The 24,711-nt window shown below is 39.5% G+C and overlaps 1 protein-coding gene across 3 annotated transcripts in view; it reads right to left on the reverse strand.

Annotated features, from left to right (window-relative positions):
• Positions 1 to 24,711, reverse strand: part of CREBRF (CREB3 regulatory factor) — a 57,772-nt gene that overhangs the window by 7,229 nt on the left and 25,832 nt on the right. For 2 of the 3 annotated variants that reach the window (XM_060092524.1, XM_060092525.1), the window contains exons 2-8: positions 24,207 to 24,403; positions 21,613 to 21,738; positions 19,059 to 20,145; positions 11,403 to 11,597; positions 9,561 to 9,750; positions 8,280 to 8,353; positions 607 to 729 (exon numbers count right to left, since the gene is read on the reverse strand). In XM_060092524.1, coding sequence (XP_059948507.1) covers positions 607 to 729; positions 8,280 to 8,353; positions 9,561 to 9,750; positions 11,403 to 11,597; positions 19,059 to 20,145; positions 21,613 to 21,738; positions 24,207 to 24,215 — 1,804 coding nt within the window. In that variant the 5' untranslated portion in view covers positions 24,216 to 24,403. Of the gene's footprint in view, positions 1 to 606; positions 730 to 8,279; positions 8,354 to 9,560; positions 9,751 to 11,402; positions 11,598 to 19,058; positions 20,146 to 21,612; positions 21,739 to 24,206; positions 24,404 to 24,711 lie in introns of those variants that run through there. The other variant, XM_060092526.1, reaches the window with a different exon arrangement.

The raw sequence follows: 24,711 nt of genomic DNA on the forward strand, positions 1-24,711 counted from the left end.
CGGCAGCCAAGCTCCTGGGGCCCCTAGGGTTTGCATGTCTTTGTCTACATTAGCTACCTCTACCCTCCCTGTCAGGTATCACTCTGCCTGACTTCTGGATGCCTGCCTCTCTGTTCTTCCCCATGTGGTATAATCTGTTCAGGGATGGAAAACCAGATAATCAAGTCTGTTAGAATCCTGTGAAAGAGTAAAACAAATAGGTAAGAACCTCTATTGACAAGGTCAGGGATCTTTATTTTCCCCACAGAAGGTTAAAGTTGCTAGAAGTTTATCTTTCCTAAGTGTTAAAATAGTTCAGTGATGAAGTCTAAATAATAAATTGTGGGGCAGCGCAACGCTCACCTGCCCACTTGTAAGCCTAGTAAGCGTCCTGATAAATCACTTCTTGTCTATCAATCAATCAATCAATCAATCAATCAATCGTGGTAACCAGCAGAACATGTTTATGAATGCTAACTCTCAAAAGACAAATCTTCTCATAAAGGGAGGTAACTACAATGAGAGCACTTGAGTTTTTCCTTAAAATAATTTTGAATATTCCCTTGAATCATATACCTTACACTATACGTTATTAGTTGTTATTAGTTTATCCAGTATTCTTCTTACCAAGAGTATCTTTAATGAGGATTTCAAGCTTCTGTCCCATGTTGGGTCCTCTCTCCTCTCTTGGATTCTGTACTCGGTTTACAATCTCTTGCTTGATGGAGTTGATTACAAACAATAAATTATCTGTAAGACAGAACAGGACAATTGGAGCATGTCATTAACATGGAAGAATTTACTTTTAATTATGTAATAACAGATACTCAAAAATGAAGAACATATAGGAAAACATTAAGCAGTGATGGTTGTAAGCTTTCTTATCCAAAGAGACTAATAATCAAATGATGTGCCACTTCTGATAACAGATTGTAGACATGTATCAATGTCCACTATCCTGTAAGCAATTTGCCCTACTTGTCTTTGACTCATAGGGTCTTAGTAAATGTTTATTAAATAAATCGAACAAAGCCCTTCAAAGACAAAGCTTTAAAAACAATTTTCCCAGGCTTCCCCAGTGGCATAGTGGTTAAGAATCCTCCTGCCAATGGAGGGGACACGGGTTCGAGCCCTGGTCCGGGAAGATCCCACGTGCCGCGGAGCAACGCAGAGTAGTTGTGGCCCGTGTGCCACAACTACTGAGCCTGCGCTCTAGAGCCCGCGCTCCACAATAAGAGAAGCCACCGCAATGAGAAGCCCATGCACCGCAACGAAGTGTAGCCCCCCTCACCGCAACTAAAGAAAGCCCGTGCACAGCAACAAAGACCCAACACAGCCAAAAATAAAATAAATTAATTAAAACAACAACAACAACAAATTTCCCCACCTTAGGAAGCTTTAAAAAAAAAAGAGCAAAGTTAACCAAAAGTAAATAAGGAGGAAAATAATAAAGATAAGAGCAGAAATCAATAAAACAGAACACAAACACAGAGAAAGTTAACAAAGCCAAAAGCTGGTTCTTTGAAAATATCAACAAAATTGATACCCACTCCCACCCTCATCCCCATCCCCAGCTAGACAGCTTGATCACCTCTACCTAGAATGAAAAAGGGGTTATCACTTCAGAATACACCCATTAAAAGGATAATAAGAAAATGCTATGCTAACAAATTAAAAAACTTGGACGAAATGGACAAATTTACTGAAAATGCCACTTCACAAGAAGAAATTGAAAATCTGAACAGCTCATTTCTAATAAAGGAATTGAATTTATCAAAAAGTATTCCCCAAAGAAAATGCAGAGGGCTTTAATGGAAAATTCTATCAAATGCACAATGAAGAAATAAAATTAATTTCATCAAACTTTCAAAAAAAAAAGGAAGAAAGATTATGGCTGGATTCATTCTCTAAGGCTAGTATCCTCAAATACCAAAACCTGACTAAGACATTACAAAAAAAGAAAATCACAGACTAATAACCCTCTTGAATATAGATATAAAAATCCTTGACAAAATATTAACAACAGGATCCAACTTAAAATATTGGAATAGAATCTTACAAAATATTTTCAATAGACTCTAATATAAAAAGGAAAATGCATCATAGCCAAAGAGAGTTTATTCCAAGAATGCAAGGTTGGTTTAATAAAAAATTAGTTAATATAATTCACCATATTAACAGGGGAATATGTGATACATTACCAGAATAAAGGAAAACAATGTGATTGTTCCAATAAATGCAAAAAAAAGGAAAGAAAATGACAGTATTCAATATCTATTCATGATAAATAAAACTAGGAAAAGAAGGAAACTTACTCAAAATAATAGAGAGCATCTCATCTACAAAAAAGCCTACAGCCAATATCAACTTAAAGGTCAAAGTTTCCCCTGCAAACAAGGCAGTCACCACTTTTATTCAAATGTCTTAGACATTGCAACAAGGCAAGAAAAAGAGTTAAAAGGCATAAAGATCAGAAGGGGATAAATAAAGCCATTTCTATTTGCAGATGATGACTGCTTAAATAGAAAATTACAAGGCATCTACTGGAATATCTACTACTGGAATTAATAAATTTAGCAAGAAAATAAGGTATGAGAGTAATACACAAAAATTCGTTTTATATACTACCAAGAAAGAATTTGAAATTTCAAAAATGAGTCAATTTACAACAGCACCAAAAAGTATAAAATACTTAGGAATAAATCTAACAAAAGATGGTCAAGCACTCTACATTGAAAACTATATAACAAGTCAGAGAAAAATTAAAGAAGACCTAACTAGAAGGAAAGAGAAACCAAGTTCATGGATGGGAAGCCTCCATTTTGTTAAGATGATAATTCTCTCCAAATTGACCTACAAATTCAAAGCAATTCCAATCAAAATTTCAAGAAACTTTTTTTGTAAAAAGTGATAAACTGATTACAAAATTTATATGGTCATGCAAAGGACCTAGAATAGCCAAAACAACTTTGAAAGAACAAAATTAGAAGACTAACAAGGACTAACACTGCCTGACCTTCACAATCTACTATATACAACTACAGTAAGACACTGTATATTCACATAAAGATAGACAAATAGATCAATGGAACAGAATACAGAGTCCAGAAGTAGACCCATACATATAGGATCAACTGATCTGATAAAGGTGCAAAAACAATTCAATGGGGAAAGGAAAGTTCTTTCAATGACTGGTGCTTGATCAACTGGATATTCATATGGGGAAAGAAAATCAACTCTTAGCTTACACCATACATAAAAATTAACCTGAAAAAGATCTCATAAACTTAACTGTAAAACCTAAAACTATATAAATCCTAGGAGAAAATATACAAGAAAATACAATTTTTGGAGTTGGCAAAGTTTCTAATTAGAACACACAAAAATGTAAAATATAAAAGGAAAGACTGACAAATTGGATTTCATCAAAATTGAAAATTTTTGCTCTTTGGAAGATGTCAGTGAGAAAACAAAAAGGAAATCCAAAGACTAGTATAAAATATTGTCAATACATGTATCAGACAAAGAGCCTGTATCTAGAATAAAGAACTTTTAGAAGACAAAATTTTTAAGTGGCAAAATATTTTAATAGATACTTCACATATACACACAAAGTATATGAATAGTCAGTAAGTACAGTAAAGATGTTCATCATTAATCAAAGAAATACAAATTAAGACCACAATGAGATACTGCCACATACCACCCATTAGGTTGGTTAAAAGTAAGAAGATTGACCTTGCCAAGCGTTGTTGGCAAGGATATGGACCAACTAGAACCCTTACACACTGTTTTTGAGAATGTAAAATGGTACAGCTACTTGGAAAACAGTTTGGCGGTTTCCTATACAGCTACTCATAGGTATTTAACCAAGAGAGATTAAAATATATGTCCACCCAAACACTTGTACGGAAATATTCACAGCAGCTCTGTTACAGCAAAAGCAAACAACCCAAGTATCCATCAATAGGTGAATGGATAAAGAAACTGTAATATATCTAACACAATGGAATACTACTCAGCAATGAAAAGGATTTAACTATTGATATAGATGACATGGAGAAATTTTAAAATAATTATTCAGAGTGAAAGTAGCCAGGCAAAAAAAAAAGAGAATGTATGGTAGGATTCCATTAATATAAAATTTTGAAAATGTAAACTAATCTACAGTGACAGAATGCAGATCGGGGCTACTAAGGGATAGGAATGGAGGGAGGGTTAGCTTACAAAGGGGCACTATGAAACTTTTGGAGGTGATCAAAGTGTTCATTATCTTGATTGGTTTCACATGTATATACATATGTCCAAACTAACCAAATAATACTCTTTAAATATGTAGAGTTACTGTACTTCAATTATACCTCAATAAAGTTGCAGGAGGGAACACATCTCCAATTTCAACACACAGGATTCCTATGGTCTGAAATAAATCTCTACTACTTCAGACACTGCTTTGAAATCAGTGATGTGTTATTCCTAACCTTGTAATACTTAGAAGAGAGCAATCTAGACTAATATTGAAGAGGGAAGTCAGAAATAACTGGGGGTGGGGGGGTAGGGAGGCAGCTTAAAACTACATGCAGGGACAATATATATAAAACGTGTCACTAAACAAGGAAAGCACAGCTGACTCCCTAAATCACATGAAACAAGAAATTTATGCTTCTTCTCGAATAACTGAGAGAGAACACCATTTATTCAAATAAAAGGACATTTACATGAAGGCTGGACTTATGAGAAGCAATGAGGTTCCCCCATCTTCAACAGGTAAAGTAAATCAGGCCACTTTTAAAAAGAAAGAAAAAAAAACCCACTGTAAAATCAAAATTGAAACAGAGCAGAACAGCTCATCTCAACCTGGGCAGTGTCCATGCCAGGCCCTGGGGGGAGGGAGGGCAGAGGTGAAGGGTTCTAACAACATCAAAAACTTCTGGGTGGGGAAGCGGAGGCATCTGGCTCAGAAAGTGAGGCCAAACTTTAAATCTCTAACAGATCCCTCCTGTTTTGATTCCATGTTCATCCAAGAATCTTCCAGTCTTAATTTTCTCATGTAGCTTGCTTAGGGATAAAATATGTCAATCAGGATGAACGTCCAATCCTCTTAGTAGCTTTACTTTTCATTCTGAGTCAACAAATCTACATTTGACTCACGGAGCAGCTTCTTGCGAGCTTTGGTAGAAGGAATCAATAGGAGGAGGAGGTTCGGCAGGATAGGACGGGATGAGTAGGACAGTCCTGGGCCCTGAAGCTAGTCCTTGGAACGGTGCTAGTTGATGACAAATTTAAAAGGATAAGGACAACAGAGTACATTTTTTCATAAAGCTAACTTTACTCTGAAATTATACCTGTCTCAATTTTCTAATACTAAAACATTCTTCCTTGTATGAAATGACAGTAATTGTAGATGGTGTTCCTTTTAATGTCTTCATGTGGCAAAATATAAAGTTGGCAACACTATGGTTCCCAAGTCCCAAAATCTTTTTCCGATGTCACCGATTTGTAAATCACAAATTCTAGAAACCATTGGGTCAACAGATAAGTAACAGGGCTTCCCTGGTGGCGCAGTGGTTGAGAACGCCTGCCGATGCAGGGGACACAGGTTTGTGCCCCAGTCCGGGAAGATCCCACATGCCGCGGAGCGGCTGGGCCCGTGAGCCATGGCCGCTGAGCCTGCGCGTCCGGAGCCTGTGCTCCACAACGGGAGAGGCCATAACAGTGAGAGGCCGCGTACCACACACACACACACAAAATAGATAGGTAACGGATAAAAGTGTTCCACAAAGCAGTAACAGAGTGACTCCCAGATATTTAGAGGAATCAAGGGCACCATTCCCTTGAGAGATGTATCAGAAACTCTGGGAAGAACTTTCAGACTACATGTGGCAAACTACACAGGAGTATTTCATTGCTTCTGAGATGTCTTCTAAACCAATAGTTGAAGCTGCTCGTCCCCAGACTGGAGAAGAGAAGCTAGTAAGACAGAAGTGGAAGAGAAATAAATGAATGAGAAGATCCTTTTCCTCCATGCTGACTAATTGAGAAGAAAATGCTACCTTTTAAATGTAAAGTAGCTAGCTACTGGGAAGCAGCCACATAGCACAGGGATGTCAGCTAGGTACTTTGTGACCACCTAGAGGAGTGGGATAGGGAGGGTGGGAAGGAGACGCAAGAGGGAGAAGGAGATATGGGGATGTGTGTATGTGTATAGTTGATTCACTTTGTTGTAAAGCAGAAACTGACACACCATTGTGAAGCAATTATACTCCAATAAAGATGTTAAAATAAATAAATAAATAATAAAGACAGGATTTTTCCTACATGAAAATATCTAGAGGCTTTAAGCTAGCTTTGGAAACGAGAAACATTTAAGGCCATCAAAAACTCAATTTGAGATAGAACAACACATTCAGAAATACACATATTCCTGGCCCTTACCAATTCCCCAATTGTTCCACACCCCAGAGTATATTTACATCACAGACAGAAAGCACGTGTGCGTGGGCATGCATGTACATATATACAAATGCAAAAATATATGGCCACACAGATGTACATCATTATGGATAAATTTATTAACTGAATAACACACAGATATATGCCTACATGTGTCCAGAGAAAAAGAGACCAGAAGGCTCCCAGGAGCTCAGCACATTTCCCTGCAGTGTGAGTCAGCTGGGTTCTAAAATGAAATATGAATGTCCATGACATTGCAATCATATATATACTCACAGAGCTCAAGGTCAAAATGCTTCAATAAGCAAGAACGAATAATAGGAAAATGGGTAGATCTCCATTCCAACAAACCAACTATTGTTTTACCTAATTCATTTACCTTGATTAGAATGCCTGTGTGGTCATTAATAAATAAAACCATCAGTTCCTTTCACAAGTTGTAAACATTACAGTTGGAAATCCTCTTTCTGTCCTCACAAATGGAAACAAGATAACCAAGATAAAGGATTAAGAAAAAACTCCACAACATTTATTGAGCACTTATGTGCCAGACATCATGCTGGACTTAAGAAAACCTCTGGAAACAAATAATAATCGATCAGTTAGCCACTGTTCCACTTTCAGATACAATTTAGCCCAAGAGCAACACAGTGAAGAGGACAATTTTAGAGGCAAAGTAACATATGAGCTCTTATGCTATCAGGCTTAAGGAAGAGTAACAGAGCAAGGGGGAAAGAAGGGGTGGTTCTTATTACAGAAGATCAAAAGCAGAGCTTTCCAACCCGCTAGTTCGCTGTAGAAAGGTTCCAGGTGTATGAGATAATGATTGTCTCAGCCCAAAAGGGCCTCCTCCCATCAGCAGCCTACTCTGTTATACTCCAGGATGCCTCAGAGACGATAGTTTTCTGCATGTGCCGTGATGTGAAAGATTGGGAAGCACTGATCTAAACCAATGGTTCCCAAATATGTACCAGGATGGTTGCATAAGAGTAATCTGGGGTAGGGGCTTCCCTGGTGGCACAGTGGTTAAGAATCCGCTTGCCAATGCAGGGGACACGGGTTCGAGCCCTGGTCTGGGAAGATCCCACATGCCGCGGAGCATCTAAGCCCGTGCGCCACAACTACTGAGCCTGCGCGCTAGAGCCCGCGAGACACAACTACTGTGCCTGCATGCTACAACTACTGAAGCCCACGTACCTAAAGCCTGTGCCCCGCAACAAGAGAAGCCACCGCAATGAGAAGCCCACACACTGCAGCAAAGAGTGGGCCCCACTCACTGCAACTAGAGAAAGCCCGTGCGCAGCAATGAAGACCCAAAACGTAGACAAAAATAAATAAATTAAATTTTTTAAAAAAGGGTAATCTGGGGTAATGTTAAAAATATGGATTCCTGGGTTCTACTTGCATAGATTACAGTTCAGAGTATCTGGGGAGAAGCCTAGAAATCTACCGTTTAACATGTACACACAAATGATTCTAATGAACAATCACATTTGTAAAACATGTTTCTAAACTATCCACTCAAAGGTTAAAATATACATTAGTTAATAAAATTGGCTAACCCAGCACACAACTGTAAAATGGAAGTCAGAGATTACCCATGGTCACAAGAGGTGAGCTCTTTAGGACAGAGGTGAGATTTGGCTTGGCGAACCACAGATAGACATACTAAGAGAAGGACGTGAATGAGTAAGAGTGAGTATATACCTTACTGAATGGATGAACAAAAAAGAGGCTGGCCTAAAGCTGGGCAGAATACAGGGAAAGCAAATAACCAAACCAAAGAAAAAGAGAGTGGTCAGCAAGGTAAAAGGAAGTTAATCAAATTGTTAAAAGTGTAGGTTTACCGTATTCTGTGTTGAGGCCCCATAATTTCACTTTATTAGCTTCATACTGTGCCTTTTTCTTTAACCGACAAGCCCTGTGAAAGGAAGGAGCAATTAGTTCACTTTTTTTTTAAAGGGAACATTCAGAATATACTTCTTTTTGCTGCTGTCAGATATTTTCTAATAGCAACCAAAAATCACTGCCTACTGATGTTTGTATCAAGGGCCTCAATCATCACCCCAAAACATACAATATCATTTATCCAAACTGATTTTTTAAAGTTTCAGCATAGATTCAAAAATAAAGCTATGGTTAGTATACCAAAATAAGCAAACAAAAACTGACAATACCAAGTGGTGTAGAAGATGTGAGATAAGTGTAACCCTTGTATGTTGCTGGAGGGGATGTAAAACAGTACATACAACTACTTCGGAAAACAGTAAATATTGTTTTAATTTACTTCATTACCTTGGAAATAGCTACTCTGGCAGTTTCTTATACAGTTAAGCACACACTCCTGGGAATTTACCCAAGAGAAATGCAAACTTATGTTCACATAAACAACTGCAGATGAATGTTTATGGTGACTTTATTCATAATTGCACAAAATTAGAAACCACTCAACTATCCCTCAACTGGCGAACAGATACATTGTAGTGTATCACTTCAAAGGACTAATACTATCAATACTCCTCCACACAACATGATAAATCTCAAATTCGTCCTGTGTGATATCAAAGCCAGACTCAAAAGGCTGCATATAATACGATTCCATCTATATTCTGGAAAAGGCACAACTGTAGGAACAGAAAACAGATCGGTGGTTGTGAGGGGTTAGCGGTGAGAGAGGGAGTTCACTTTTACAAAGAGGCATAAGGAAATATTTTAAGGTGATAAGAATGTTCAATATCTTGACTGTGGTTGTGGTTACATAATTGGATATGCTTGTCAAAACTCACAGAAGGATACACTGAAAGTGAAGAATTTATCAGGTAAGTTATACCTCAATAAAAAAACGTGACTTACTGCAAAACAAAAAATAAAGAGCTATGATAAAATTTTTCCTTTTTATACTATAAGGCACTTGAGTTCATTCACCTCTCCCCTTTAAAAACTTCTTCCATGAAGCATAAATACCATCATTTACTTTCAAAGGAAAAATTATAATACTCTCATTGTAGTATTTATAAAAGTATATTTCTGAAAAAAGGGCCGAGGGCCATCTCCTCTATGAAAGCTCACTGAAGTCTAACCTCACCTCCTACACTTCAATCACATGAGTAAACATGATTACCATTTACCTGGAAGCCAGCTTATTTTTTTCCTTCCTTGACCTTGGCCGGGCTGTTAAGGGAAGCTCACTGACTGGAGTCAGGTCACTAATCACCTTATTCAGTTTCCGTAGTTCATTGCCTATCTGGAGTAGTTTTTTAGGATTTGGAGTCAGGTCTTCCACATCCGTTCTCCGTGACTTCTTTACTGCATATTTTCCTATAGATGGTTTAAAAGAAGTCTAAGTGAGATCATTTTATTTAACAAGAGATACATTTTATAAGCCATATGTAAAAACCCATCTCTCCCCTCCCCCTTTTCTTTTTTCGGAGGTCTCAGCATGGGAACAACCTATGCTAGAAGGGCTGGCCTCCTCTCCTTCCCACTTTGTGATGGCAAGAAATGGGGGTAATGGAGCACAACTCCAGGCTTTTCCCAACCCTGCTCCACCTTAAGGTTTCTAGCCCTGGTATGATGGATTCTTAATTATCTGTATGGAAGTAATAATAAGCATCTCAAACCTCAGGACTGGAGTCCAAGCTCACCTGCACACAAAAATCAGGGCTAGGGTACAGTATATGGTCAGCAACGAATCTGGAAATTTTACCCAAACCAAGACATTTATGCTGCTATGACTGAAAATTTGTCAGACATATATATTCCTGTGTTGGACCCAAAAGTCCAACAAATAAGTATTGCCTTTTCAGAAACCACGTCTTCAGTTAGTTTGATAAATAACATTACAGGAGACTCAAGAAGACTTTCCCTACCACTGCAGGCAAGAGGAATGGCTCTGTCCTCTGAACTACAATACCCTGAACAACTTTCTTAGCACTCACTACATGCTACCTGGACCTATTTGTTGGACCCATCTTTTCATTTCTGGTAGAAAATTAATCTGAAGTCAAAAACTAGGCCTTTATTCACTGAAAGATAATAGAGTACAGACCTGGATGCCAGTGGAAAGGGAAAATGAGGCACAAATATACTTCTGATACAACTTCTGTGTCAAAAATGCTTAGCAACTTATATCTGTAGCATGAACAACTACTAAACTGTTTACTGAGCTCCAAGCCTACTAGTGTCCCTCACCTTCTCAGTACAGACTTTGGTTTAAGGTAAAAACATCTGTGCAGAAGAAATTCTACTCAATCACATCCTCCTGGGTTCACAGTTCAAAATCTGGCCTACCTAAGATTATAAGCCTCTCCTGACTCTTACTATTCAATTCTTCCTGCTCCATTCCTTTTCTCCACAATTGTTCTTCCTTTCTTTCCTTTCTCTCATCTTTTCTCTCCACCACCGTTTTGATTCCAATCTCTCTGTTTATATTTAGGCCTGGAGATTGGACAAAAATGAAAGACAGAGATGCTAGAGCCCATTCTCTTCTTCCCCAACCCTTCTTGCTTATGGTAACTGTGACAGGTCAGGAATCAGGAGGCTCTTCGGTCATTTCCTGGGTAGGATATATAGAGCAAGAAGTGACTAGAAATCAGTTTTACACAAGCTTTCCTCCCTGTTTAGGTGATGGCTCTCAATACTGATAAAAGCTATTTGTGAATGAAGAGCAGTCATAGCAAATACAGCAGCTCTACTGTTCTACTCTCCAATTTGCTAGGAAGGGTTGAATACCTACATATAATGTATAATGATTAAGCATTATGGTTTACTATCTCTATTTAAAAGTGACATGAAATATCCAGGACTGATGGTTACCAAGACTCATCATGGTGATCATGGTGCATGCAAATGTCACATCATAATGTAATACACCTGAAACGGACATAATATTGCACATCACCTATATTTCAATAACAAGAGAAAGGAAGGGAGGGAGGGAGGGAACAGACATGATCACAATCCCCTCTTACCATGATGTAAGCCATTTTTCTGATACATGTTACTTGGCAAGGTATCTCTGTTCCATTCAGATGGCCTTAGCATCCTCTCTTGCTGTGATGGTGTGAGTTGTTCACTATACTCCCAGAAGTACCTCCTTTTACCTCTCTTCCGAGAGGTAATTGAAGTCATCTCCTTCAAGTCTTCCACAGAATCATTTTCATAGCCTTAAAAAAAGAAAGCCCCCCGCCCCCAATTTTTTAAGTTCCATAAATTTCAATAAACCAATCAGGACAAACAAAAATATCCCCTCTATTTACCACCTGACACATTTCCTTTCATCAAAAAACAGTATTAACATGTTAAAGATAATAAACCGAATCTATAAAATAACTTTTAATATAGAAAACTCTAATTCAAAATATTTAGAGATTAATAAACAGAGATAACTACACTGTTTATCTTCCTTAGGTTTCTCTTTGGTTGGTTAGTATATGATACTTTTTTTTGTATCTTCACATGAGATTGAGAGAATAATGAAATATAGCCAGAGGAAAACAAACAACCCAATCTAAAAATGGGCAGAGGGGCTTCCCTGGTGGCGCAGTGGTTGAGGGCCCGCCTGCCGATGCAGGGGACACAGGTTCGTGCCCCGGTCCTGGAGGATCCCACATGCCGCGGAGCAGCTGGGCCCGCGGGCCATGGCCGCTGGGCCTGCGCGTCCGGAGCCTGTGCTCCGCAACGGGAGAGGCCACAGCAGTGAGAGGCCCACGTACCGCAAAAAAAAAAAAAAAAAAAAAAAGGGCAGAAGACCTAAATAGACATTTCTTCAAAGAAGACATACAGATGGCCAACAGGCACATGAAAAGATGCTCAATATCGCTAATTATCAGAGAAATGCAAATCAAAACCACAATGAGGTACCACCTCGCACCAGTCAGAATGGCCATCATTAAAAAGTCCACAAAACAGGGGCTTCCATGGTGGCGCAGTGGTTGAGAGTCCGCCTGCCGATGCAGGGGACACGGGTTCGTGCCCCGATCCCGGAAGATCCCACATGCCGCGGAGCGGCTGGGCCCGCGAGCCATGGCCGCGGAGCCTGTGTGTCCGGAGCCTGTGCTCCGCAACGGGAGAGGCCACAACAGTGAGAGGCCCGCGTACAGCAAAAAAAAAAAAAAAAAAAAAAAGTCCACAAAACAATAAATACTGGAGAGGGTGTGGAGAAAAGGGAACCCTCCTACACTGTTGGTGGGAATGTAAATTGGTGCAGCCACTACGGAGAACAGTATGGAGGTTCCTTAAAAAACTAAATATAGAGTTGTCATAGGATCCATCAATCCCACTCCTGGGCATATACCCGGAGAAAACTCTAATTCAAAAAGACACATGCACCCCAATGTTCATAGCAGCACTATTTACAACAGCCAAGACTTGGAAGCAACCTAAATGTCCACAGACAGATGAATGGATAAAGAAGATGTGGTGTGTATATGTATATATATATATATATATATATACATATACACACACACACACACATATATACATACACACACACACACACACCAGAATACTACTCAGCCATAAAAAAGAATGAAATAATGCCATTTGCAGCAATATGGATGGACCTAGAGATTACTGTATTAAGTGAAGTCAGACAGAGAAAGAAAAATAAGTATCATATGATATCACTTATATGTGGAGTCTAAAATATGATACAAATGAAGTTATTTATAAAATAGAAACAGACTCACAGACATAAAAACAAACCTATGCTTACCAAAGGGGAACGTGGGGGGAGGGATAAATTAGGAGCTTGGGATTAGCAGATACAAACTACTATATATAAAATAGATAAACAACAAGTTCCTACTGTATAACACAAGGAACTATATACAGTATCTTGTAATAACCTATAATGAAAAAGAATATATATATATGTATAACTGAATCACTTTGCTTACACCAGAAACTAACACATTGTATAAATCAACTATATTTCAATTAAAAAAAAAGAAATACAGCCACAGGAATGTTAAAAAGTACCATTAGTTAACGGTACTTAGACACTATACAATTATTTTTAATGTCTTCCGTCTAATATTCATGCATCTGAAACATCCCCAGACAGAAAGCTGTGTGCATTTCTGGGATGGTATCCTACGAGGCAGAATTCTGTAAGGCAGCAGTGGTTTTCTTCCTACTTCCCACAATACGCTTTTTGTAAAAGTACAAAAATGACAGTTCTCACACAGGCTATTCAAATAAAAACTTATATGCCTATTCTAACTAATATTTTATTGGAAGCAATTTGCATTTACTTAACTTTTTAAGAAGTTATTTTCCCTACTAATAGGAAGTTTCAGAAAATAATTAATTCTGAGCTTTAGAACTACTGGTCAGACCCAATACAGAATAACCTATAAATCTAAAATACCCTCAAAGCATGCCCATCTTAGAGGTTACTCCACCTAATTAGTACTAGGTACCTGGGGCAATGGAGATGGGCTGTGCACGGGGCATATACAGCCCTAAACCTAAGGTAGCAAGGAAAAACTGGATGGCAATGGCCAAGCAAAATGACCATTTTCCCTCCTAAAGACATGACTCCTCTAGAACTGACACTAAGAAAGTGATGACATCCGCACATTTTGGAAATAAAATCGCATTTTAGAATTTTGCCAGGTTTTCTTCACATTAAGAGTTAATTAGGAACATGATTCCATTTATTCGACATTGTGGGAAGGCAAAAGTACAGGGACAAAGTGGTTGCCAGGAGTTGGGGGTGGAGGGAGAGGCTGACTATAAAGGAACGGGAGGGAAATCTGGGGGTGATCAAACTATTCCGTACCTTGATTGTGGTGGTGGTGGTTTCATGATTACGTGCACTCGTCAAAACTCAAAGTGTACACTTAAAGAGGGGTGAATTTTACTGTTATGCCTCGATAAACATGACCTTTGAAAAAAGAATCAATTCAGAGAGCAGAATGATTTCGAGGCAACAGTAAAGGCAAGCTTTTGTAGCACTGCTGGCTTAACAGCATTATAATGCTCATGTCGTACTTTAAAACAAAGTAAAAAAACACAAACAAACAAAACAACAACATGGCAAGCAGTGTGACAGAGAACCTTAGTTCTTCTTAAGAAATGAGGCACAGACTTCCCTGGTGGCGCAGTGGTTGAGAATCCGCCTGCCAATGCAGGGGACACGGGTTTGAGCCCTGGTCCGGGAAGATCCCACATGCCGCGGAGCAACTACGCCCGCAAGCCACAACTACTGAGCCTGCATGCCACAACTACTGAAGCCCGTGCGCCCTAGAGCCCGCATGCTGCAACTACTGAGCCCACACACCTAGAGCCTGTGCTCCACAACAAGAGAAACCACTGCAATGAGAAGCCCGCGCACCACAACAAAGAGTAGCCCCCGCTTGCCGCAATTAAAGAAACGCCCACGTGCAGCAACGAAGACCCAACGCAGCCAAAAATACAATTTAAATAAATAAATAAATAAGAAATGAGGCACAAGTGATACAAGCATTTTCGGAAATATGATTTTTGAAAATTCTGTTAGATACATAAAGTAATAATTTCTTATTTACTTGTGTTAATGTATCACTTTAAATTAAAGGACTTTATCTTATTCCAGTTATCAACCTAGGCCAGGCTAAAATTACTGGCTCACAGAGACTACCCTAGTATGGCTGGGAACACCTCAACACAGGCAGCACCGAACAAAACACTCCCATCTTCCTATCAATGTCAAGAACTGGTGTCCCACATTTAAGTCTACCCCAGCCCAAAGTATAAGGGAAACATTTTCACATACAGCTTCCTCAGGCAACCCATCCCCTGACACTTTATTTGATATGCGCCCTTAGGTGGCCTAGATTCCTGGCAAAACACTGTCTCTCTCATTTAACATACTCACGTATTTCATTCACAGATGTTTCATTTGAGGCTTCTAAGAACTGGGTAGGAAGAGGTTATTAACCCTATTTACACAAAGAAACATGCTCAATGGAGGGTTTAAGTGATTTGGCAGAGCTGGGACTGGCTCAGGCCCCATGACTCCAGCTCCAAATGGGCTTCCCGCTTTGCTTGTGCCTATCTAGTTAAATGGTCTAAACAGAATTTTTTCCCCACATATATTCCACGTTAAATCCAAAGAGTCATTAGGATTTGGATTTCTTCTCTACCACCCAAATTAATAACCAGTTTTATTTACTTACAAATGTTCAGCATTTTCCCAAAAAAAGTATTTAAGGGTTATCAGTTTTCTTTGACCTAATATTTTAATATTTTCTAATAGCATACACCATGAACTCACAATAACACACACACACACACACACACACTGGATTTGTTAAAGTCATCTGCCTTTCAATACAGAGACTACTGTTATCAAGTAGAATGCATGAAAATTATATTCCCAGATCACTGGTCTTGCATTTAAGGTGATTAAATATTTCTCGAAGTGTTCTGAGGAACACTATTACTATAAAATATGTCTTCAATCACAAGTGAGTTCTGTAGTCAAATAAATTTTAAGAAACTCTTGTCCTGAATCTTTCTCTTGCCAAGTCACAGGTACACATAAGATCAGAAGACCGAGAAATCATGACAGTAAATAAACCCACTCAACTCTAAGTTGCATGAAGATAAGGATCATGTCTATTTTTTTTTTTTTTTTTTTTTTTGCGGAACGCTGGCCTCTCCCGCTGCGGAGCACAGGCTCCAGATGCGCAGGCTCAGCGGCCATGGCTCACGGGCCCAGCCACTCCGCGGCATGTGGGATCTTCCTGGAACAGGGCACGAACCCGTGTCACCTGTATCGGCAGGCGGACTCTCAACCACTGCGCCACCAGGGAAGCCCAAGGATCATGTCTATTTTGTTCATCTCTGCATAGCCAAAAATCTAGTACACACAGTGCCTAACACAAAAATAGGCACCCCACACACACACCATTTTTTTTTTAACTAATCAATGATTTGTTTAATGTAACATTTCCCATGGAGCCTTTTCCATTTTCTTTCCATTTGATGGATCACCATATTGATCTAACTCATTCCTTCCTGACACAGTTACCAAAACGTAGTCAAAAAGGCCTAAAATTCTGATCACACATCTTTGGTTAGTGCAGATTACTGCCATTAAGCTGGTAAAGTCAATCATGAAAATCCTTAGTAGGGATTACAAAATAAACTCCCATTCTGGGGGCCTAATTCTTAGCCTTACAACCATGTAATTCCATGACCCCAAACAGTTGTAGCCTGTCCACAGAATAGGCTCTATTAAAACTTGGGAGCAAGTCCAGAGTAGGGACTGAAACTCCATTTTACACCTTTCCTGGAGCTTTGTAGGCTCAGGCACTGTTGTAGCCAACTGCCAAGAAACAGCATCAAGGGAGCTAGTCATCACAAAAGGGCCTTTGTAAACTGCTGCAAATTAAACCAATCAACCCACTCTGAAGAAACTATAACTATCCCACTTTTCTGCTTCAAAGAATTTCTTCTTGCCTCTCACCAATAACTCACATTTGTATTCTTAAAGTCACTTGTTTAGCTCTTTCTTCCAAAAAGAGGGGAAATTTTCATTAGCAAATGAGAATAAGCCCCCAAAATACCATAAAATATCATTGATTTGTGGATAAAGCATGTCATTCGTTGACATTTGTGAGAAGTGTCCAAGTAATACTAACCAAAGAGGTTTTACTTCAAGTCAACTGGAAGTGAGTGAATTAAATGCCATCCAAACATTTAGCATTGTTAAATAGCACCAAGAAGAGGGCTTCACCCTGACAAATGCCAGCTAACACATCTCTGTTTAAAGCATTGTTGGTTGCTTAACACCAACAAACTCACAAATCAGGGCTCTCCCGCCCCACCCCCAACAAGAGTCAAAAGGCTGAGAAAATGGAAATGAGGGTCAACCTATCAAGTGGTTTCTCTTCATGGACCTACTCATCTCTCAACACATTTATCCACGTGAAATCTCTCAACACATTTATCCACGTGAAATCAAGTCAAAAGATCAAGGATGAACTTAAACTGGAGTTAAAAGTCAAAGAAAAGCAGGAATTCCCTGGCAGTCCAGTGGTTAGGACTCCACGCTCTCATTGTCGAGGCCCAGGTTCAATCCATGGTCAGAGAACTAAGATCCCACCGAAAAAAAAAAAAAGTCAAAGAAAAGCAAAACTACAACCAGAAGTGGAATCAACAGTATAGTCCTTGCCTGCCTTGTTTGGTGATAGTGGGATTTACTGACTCCCTCAGATTTCTATATTCCTTTTAGCACCAGCCGGTAAAGGCGTTTTCTTCCCCACACTTTCCACTTCCTAGTTATCACCCTAGTTATCACTCCTTGTCTCAACCCTTACCCTCCCTCCTACCCTAATTCTAAATATGGGACTCAAAACAATAGGACTGACCTGTCAGGTTTTAAGGACCACTCATGGAGAGCACTCTGGTCTCCCTATGGGAGGGAGCTATATAACTTACTGCTAACTTGCAAAGACAGTTTGAAACACCTCAAAGCAGATTTCATTAACTTGTTGAGAGAAAAGTTTTCCTGCTAAGCAGAAAAGACAGTTGTTCTGTCTAGGCTATACTGAGTGCTAAAGTAAACCAAAGAAAAGGCATAAACCCTTTTCCTCCACCTTTTCCTTACTTGAAAATCCACTCAAGTCAAACAACTTAATTGTATCAAATGCATAAATCGAAGCATTTGTGCAATAGAAAGATTTCACTAAGAGAAAAGTCTCTGGGCAATAATATGCTTCACTGGCTACAATATAGCTACTATGGCTGAAAAAGCTTTCTGAAAATTAAATACCAATGTTTATACTGCCTTAAATTCCAACAATGAAAGGGCTCTCTTTCACAATTTATTATTTTTCTTAATAACTTGGTCTTTTATGTAGAAGTTATAGTACCAACATTATTTTTGAAGAAAATAACTTTTGCTTAAATGTGAAGATCTTCACTTCTTTGTGCATTTAACTGTGTGCCACTTGGCAACACTATTTTTCATAAATAAACTGCACAAGCCAACAGTGGCAAGGGCCCAACCATGTACATGCTGAAGTGAACCAGTTCCCCACAGGTTTCATTTTCTTTCTCCCTTTTTTTTAATATGCACTGTATATAAATAGAGCAGAGACTCCTTCATGCTCATTAAATTATAGCATGTATTTTTCTTCAGTGGAAAAATACTGTGCAAATGAAACATGCAGCAGACACAAAGAAAAAGCTCTCTTTTACCTTATTCATTAAGTAGGCTTTGTTGGTTATTAGGGATGAGTAATATAAACCATCATTGCTTGGTTCACCATTCTAGGGACTCCAAACATACCTCAATTATAACAGAGGGACACATGCAGAAATAGGAATATTTTTTAAACCAATCAATTTGGGCATCTTTGCACAGCTGCTCAAGAGAGTGACAAATCAGATCACTTAACATAAGATAAATTAAGAAGAAGCCCTCGAGGAATCAGCATATGAACTACACATGAGCAAGAGTGATTATTTTAGAGCTGTTTGAATAGATAAAAGCAATTACATATCCAAGTCAAGATACGAAGTCATTTAATCCCCAAACTAAGACAAAGAAAGCATCCGCAGCAAAACTTTCTATTTCAGGAGAGTAGCAAGAAGTCAATTCAGTAAGCCTCCAAGCACTACAATACCTGGTTCAGAGAAAGTGTCACTGATGTCATCCTCCTTGTCATCTTCATAATCCTCTTCCTCTTCTTCCTCTTCCTCGTTTTCAGAAAGTTCGTGCTCGCTGCCAAATCCTTCGTCATGGTCCTCATCGTCAACATCTTCCTCGTCCTCCTCATCTTCTTCAGGACTGCATTTGTTTGGCTGTTCACCCAAGTTGTCAGAGACAAAAAGGGAATAATTGTGCTCTTCTTTTTTCTGGGATGAATCTGAGACCGATGTGCTGGCAGAAAGGCTGCTACTCTCTCCTGCTGCAATAGACACAGGCCCCTCCTGGGGCAGGGGACTGAGTAATAGTTCCTGGGTTTCTTTAAAAGGCAAAGCTGGAGTGGCATGGCCCTGCAGAGGCTCCGTCCCTTTTTTCTCTGGTCTTTTGGCTACGGCACCACAGTAGCAGGTGTTCTCCTTTGCTGCATCTGCATGAACCTGGCTCAATAGAGGCCGGCTCTGCTGCACTGGGTTGATCTTTACCTTTGCCTTTTTCACATAGTCTTTACATTCAACATGAAAGTTCACTTTTTCATTATGATACATGTTGGTCTTCACCATGATTTGTGTGCTTGAAGTGGGTTTACTTGCTTTTTGGACACAGTCTGACAAAGGGACCTCAGCCTGAAGAGTCTTAGAAGAACACACAGGAGCAGCTGCTCTGCTTGCGATCTTTTTACCAGGGAATGATGAGGGCAAGGGATTTTGTTTGACACTAAAAAGTGAATCAGGGTAATAAAGGGAATCAGAAACAGACTGAGAGTCCTCGCTATTAAGCTGGGCCAAAGTTGGAGTTTTACTTATGACCTCTTCATCTTGATAAGGGCTAGAAAAGTCATCGAGACCCAAGTAATCCACTTCTTTTGTTCCCCAGATGTCACAGCTGGTTAGTTTGGTGTACTTCGTTAAGTCTTCACAGTATGTATCCCACTGTTCCCAGTTTGAGGTTAAAGCACCCTCGTTATCCAGGACATCTGTGAAAGACTCAAGATTTTCAATGTCTTTGCAGTCCTCCAAAGAAAGGAAGTTGTCTCTAGGATTTTGCTGGTAGTTCATCTCTCTATCCTGAGAAAGGTTTAAAAAAAAAAAATCACATACCGTAATTGAGGAAAGAATTATTTACCTCCATCCTCACTTTCATGTATCAAATTGATAAATCGGTACTCAACCTGTGGTCTGCTTTTACAATAAAGACTACTTACATGACACTCTACCATTCCATTTAATATCATCTCCTCGGGCAAGGAAAAATAAAATAGGGAAAATATGTCCCCTGAGAAACTTAGGTATGGTTCAGGGCTCTTGAACTTCACTGTAAACACTCTTCCCGAAAAAAAAGTATACATTTCCTGATCTTTAACTTAGAAGGATTTGGGGACCTTCTCAGAAACAAGCTTCAATTATAAAGCAAATAACAAAGGCCTTACCTTCATCACAGAATATGTCTTCTTAACTGAGAATTTAAACATAGAGGTGAAAAGCAATCCAAAGAGAGGTGCAACTCAGCCACAGAAAGATAAGATCTTTGGTAAGACCTGGTAACAACTCTTGGGCATGGGAAAGTACTTTACCTCCTCATGAATATGATACTCCTCATGAGTAGAGAGACGATTTTTTAAATGTCAGTAAGACTATGCAGCCATTAAAAGGAATGCGGTTAAGCTCTAATGTACTAGGATGAAAGGCCACTTATGACGTTTTTATGTTAAAAAGAGTTAAGTTACAGAATACTGTATCAATGATATGTCATCCAATTTAAAATATTCATATATTTATATATGCATAGAAAATCTCTGTTAGTGGTCATTATCGCTGGAGAGAAGGTTTGGTGGGTGGAGGCTCAGGAAGAAAATGAGGAAATTTTCAGCTTTCCAGTTTTTTTTTGTTCTGTTTTGATTTCTCCATTTGTTCGTGGGGTTTTGGTTTTTTTTTTTTTTTGGTTGCATGTATGTCTCTGTGTGTTTTAACAGCTTTATTGAAATATAGTTTATATACCACAAAATTCACCTCTATTAAGCGTACAACTCAATAATTTTTAGCAAATTAACGGATTTGTGTTAGTTTTCCAGTTTTTATATATACCTCCATGTTTCTTAAGTTGCATGTAATTTATTCTTAAAGTCTTTTTCTTAAGAATCTTAAGTGTCTATTTACCTCAAGAATAAATGATTAGTATATTCAGATGTTGCTTGGAATTGCTACCTTTGTCTCACATTCTCTGTGTCATCTGCCTTGCTCAATGTTATCATTCCTAAATATCCCAGTTTTAAAGTCCTTTAGCAGTTAGGCATATTAAAAAGACGGCTTCTACCTTCATCATCAAAAACTAGACTTAAGGATATTTAGATAACCTTTCCTCTTACTATTTTCAATGGGTTCATACACCCTTCTAAAATACCAGACTGATAGTGACAAGAATAAAATTTGGCCTGATCACATCATTTTTTCTTTTTAGACATTTATAAATAAAAAAAAGATACAACACCTTCACCTCAAATCGATTAAAGCAGAATCCAAGAAAATGTTACTTACCAGTTCATACATGAAATCTGGATCTGAACTGTTTGCTAAGAGATCTGTGCTCATCAGAGTCTGTTCTGAAAAGGTGTGGCTTCGAAAGGCATCCCCAAAAGGCGGATCCATTCCGCTTACACTAGGCTACAACAGAGTGATTTTAATTTTGGAAAGTTAATGACTGCTTCGAGACCAGTTTATTACACACAAGCCCCACCCTCACACCAACTAATAATTATCTTTAAAACAATTTTGTATTTTTTCCTGCTTTTTAATTTTAGTACATTTAAAATATCTAACTAACATTAAACTATGGACTTATATTAGGAAAATAACTAAGATGCATCAAACGTTGGAAAAGGAATAGACTGGAAATTGTTAATTATACCTAACTTCTAAAAACTAAAGCTTATTTAGCCACCAGAGTCAGCATGTAGTACCTAATGAGTACTTTTATTAGCTATGTAACATTTCTTCAAATTCATCTCTAACAACACTCACTGTTCTAACTCCAGAAAGTGGAGAATCTCCTGCCATTTCTTCGGGTCTGCAGAGGTAGCAAGACAGTCTCTATACTCCTAAATGAGTTCAATGTCTTATTTCCCAAAACAAGTGTAAGACCATTTGGGCATCTCTAGTCCAACAAATCCCTCCAGGAATGTGATGGAGACAGGATCAGCCAAATATCAAAAAATCTGCTGAGTGAGGCCAGTAACTGGGGCATGAACTCAGTAGCCTTAATCGTGATACAATTTCTATGATAAGTAAGAAAGGGAGAAAAAAAGACTCGGCACCCAGAGTTGATGCTCCTTCTTTTCTCTTTATCCCCCCTTTACCATTTCAAGGTGTAAACAAATCACTTCAGAGTGAAGTTCGGGCTAAGACTACTAAAGTGGCCCAAACAAGTCAAAGTCCTCACTTTGAAATCTAACTTGGATAAAGGAAGAAGATGGGAAAGAATACAAATTCCCTGTTTGCCTTTTTGTTCTTCTCTTGCAAGTTTCTGTCAAAACTTTAAAAATTATATTAGTCTACTTGCTTATATTTCTCTATTCATATACTTTCTACCTACCACAGACTGACCCCTTTTCGCACACTCTTTCACCATGTTTTCCTCCATGGGTACTTCCCATCCCATTCTTTTCTTTCTCTTACTTTCCGCAAGCTTGCCAGGTTGCAAGCTCAAAATAAGTGTTTTATAGACCTAAATTCAAGTATTCAATAAATAGCGAATGAAACCTTGAATGGGAAAGAACTCAAAATGGGTATCTGCAGTCCGCTTGGTATAGTGGTTGGGGTGGAGGGAGGCCACTGGTCTTTTTACTGTCAGCTAGCAAACCCCCTTTTGCCTCCGCTGCCTGCCTCCAAATCACTGGACCATCTCGGCAAGTTGCTGATTTCCCATGCTCGAGGCACAGTTCTGCCTGGCCCCACATAAAGCCACCTCAGAGTCCCTGCCCTCTCATTATTTCTAGGTTTCTCCCCAGCATAAAAAGGGGAGGGATAGGGCTTCCCTGGTGGCGCAGTGGATGGGAGTCGCCCCTGCCAATGCGGGGGACGCGGGTTTGATCTCTGGTCCGGGAGGATCCCACGTGCCGCGGAGCTGCTGGGCCTGTGCGCCGCAGCTGCTGAGCCTGCGCTCTGGAGCCCGTGCTCCGCAGCAGGAGGGGCCGCCGCAGTGGGAGGCCTGCGCACCGCGGCTAAGAGTGGCCCCCCTCACCATGGCTGGAGAGGGCCCGCGTGCAGCAGTGGAGACCCAACACAGACAAAAAAAAGGGGGGGGTGGAGGGATAAGACCTAACCACTGGAGGGGGAAGGGAAGAAGTTTGGATATGCAGAATAGGGACTAACAGGACTTCGTTTATTGTTTCGGTGATTGCCTCAAACCAGAACTGAGCAATTCAAAGTAGTTACCATGACATAAATAGATACAGTTATCCTCAGACATGTTTTGTGGGAGGTATAGGTATGTATGTATGTATGTGTGTGTGAAAGAGAGAAAGGTTGAAGTCCCTCACCATTTCCTCCTAACTGAATTCAATGGGCATGAAGGGAAAGGAAAATTGGGAAACTAGAAGAAGATAGAGGGGATGGAAATGGGCTTTCTGTGGCAGATTAATTTTCAGGGGAGTTGGTTTAGCCCCCATAAAAGCCAGCACCTCTGCTACCTTCTAACCAACTTCTTCGCATTGCTCCCTGTGTCAACCTCATTAAATTTCAAAGCTATAGCAAAGGAAGGACATGTATTCAAAACCAGTTGAGATCAGAAGCAAAATGTCTTTAAAAGATAGTATAACAAGTTGTGTTGGGCTTCCCTGGTGGCGCAGTGGTTGAGAGTCCGCCTGCCGATGCAGGGGACTAGGGTTCGTGCCCCGATCCCGGAAGATCCCACATGCCGTGGAGCGGCTGGGCCCGCGAGCCATGGCCGCGGAGCCTGTGTGTCCGGAGCCTGTGCTCCGCAACGGGAGAGGCCACAGCAGTGAGAGGCCCGCGTACAGCAAAAACAAACAAACAAACAAACAAACAAACAAGTTGTGTTAAGATTCAGAGAACTTACTGAACCAACTGCAGTGGGAAAATATAAAACTCTGCACCTACTCTGTATGATTTACCTGAGGCATTTCCAAGCCCAGATCCTGTGAGTCCGATCCCAAACTTCTTTTTTTTCTCGTTTGTAAATTCCTTTCCAGCTTTACTTTTAATTTCAAGATCAAAGATGATTTTCACAATAAACAGCAGGTTTCCCAGAATGCCTTCAATTCAACTGCTTGTATCACTGTTGTTGTTTTTTTAATAATTCTGTGCGAATCTGTCAACAACACAAAGTAACTTCACTGAAAGCCACTAAAAACAAGTTGACCTTTCAAAAATAACATTAACAAAGAACACTTTAAAGGAGTTAAGTACTGTGATTGTACTATCAAGAATTTAGGCCATTTTTTGGTACCAACTATTCTGAAATTCACCATCCCTCCCTTTATCTGTTTCTACAATAGGACTGGTCAATAACCAACTGGCATCATAAAAAAAAAAAAAAAAAAAACGCTGACAAAATTAACATAGGCCTGGGACTTCCCTGACAGTCCAGTGGTTAAGACTCCATGCTTCCAATGCAGG

The sequence above is a fragment of the Mesoplodon densirostris genome, chromosome 3 (assembly GCF_025265405.1).
Source record: "Mesoplodon densirostris isolate mMesDen1 chromosome 3, mMesDen1 primary haplotype, whole genome shotgun sequence".
In the NCBI taxonomy this organism is placed as follows: Eukaryota; Metazoa; Chordata; class Mammalia; order Artiodactyla; family Ziphiidae; genus Mesoplodon; species Mesoplodon densirostris.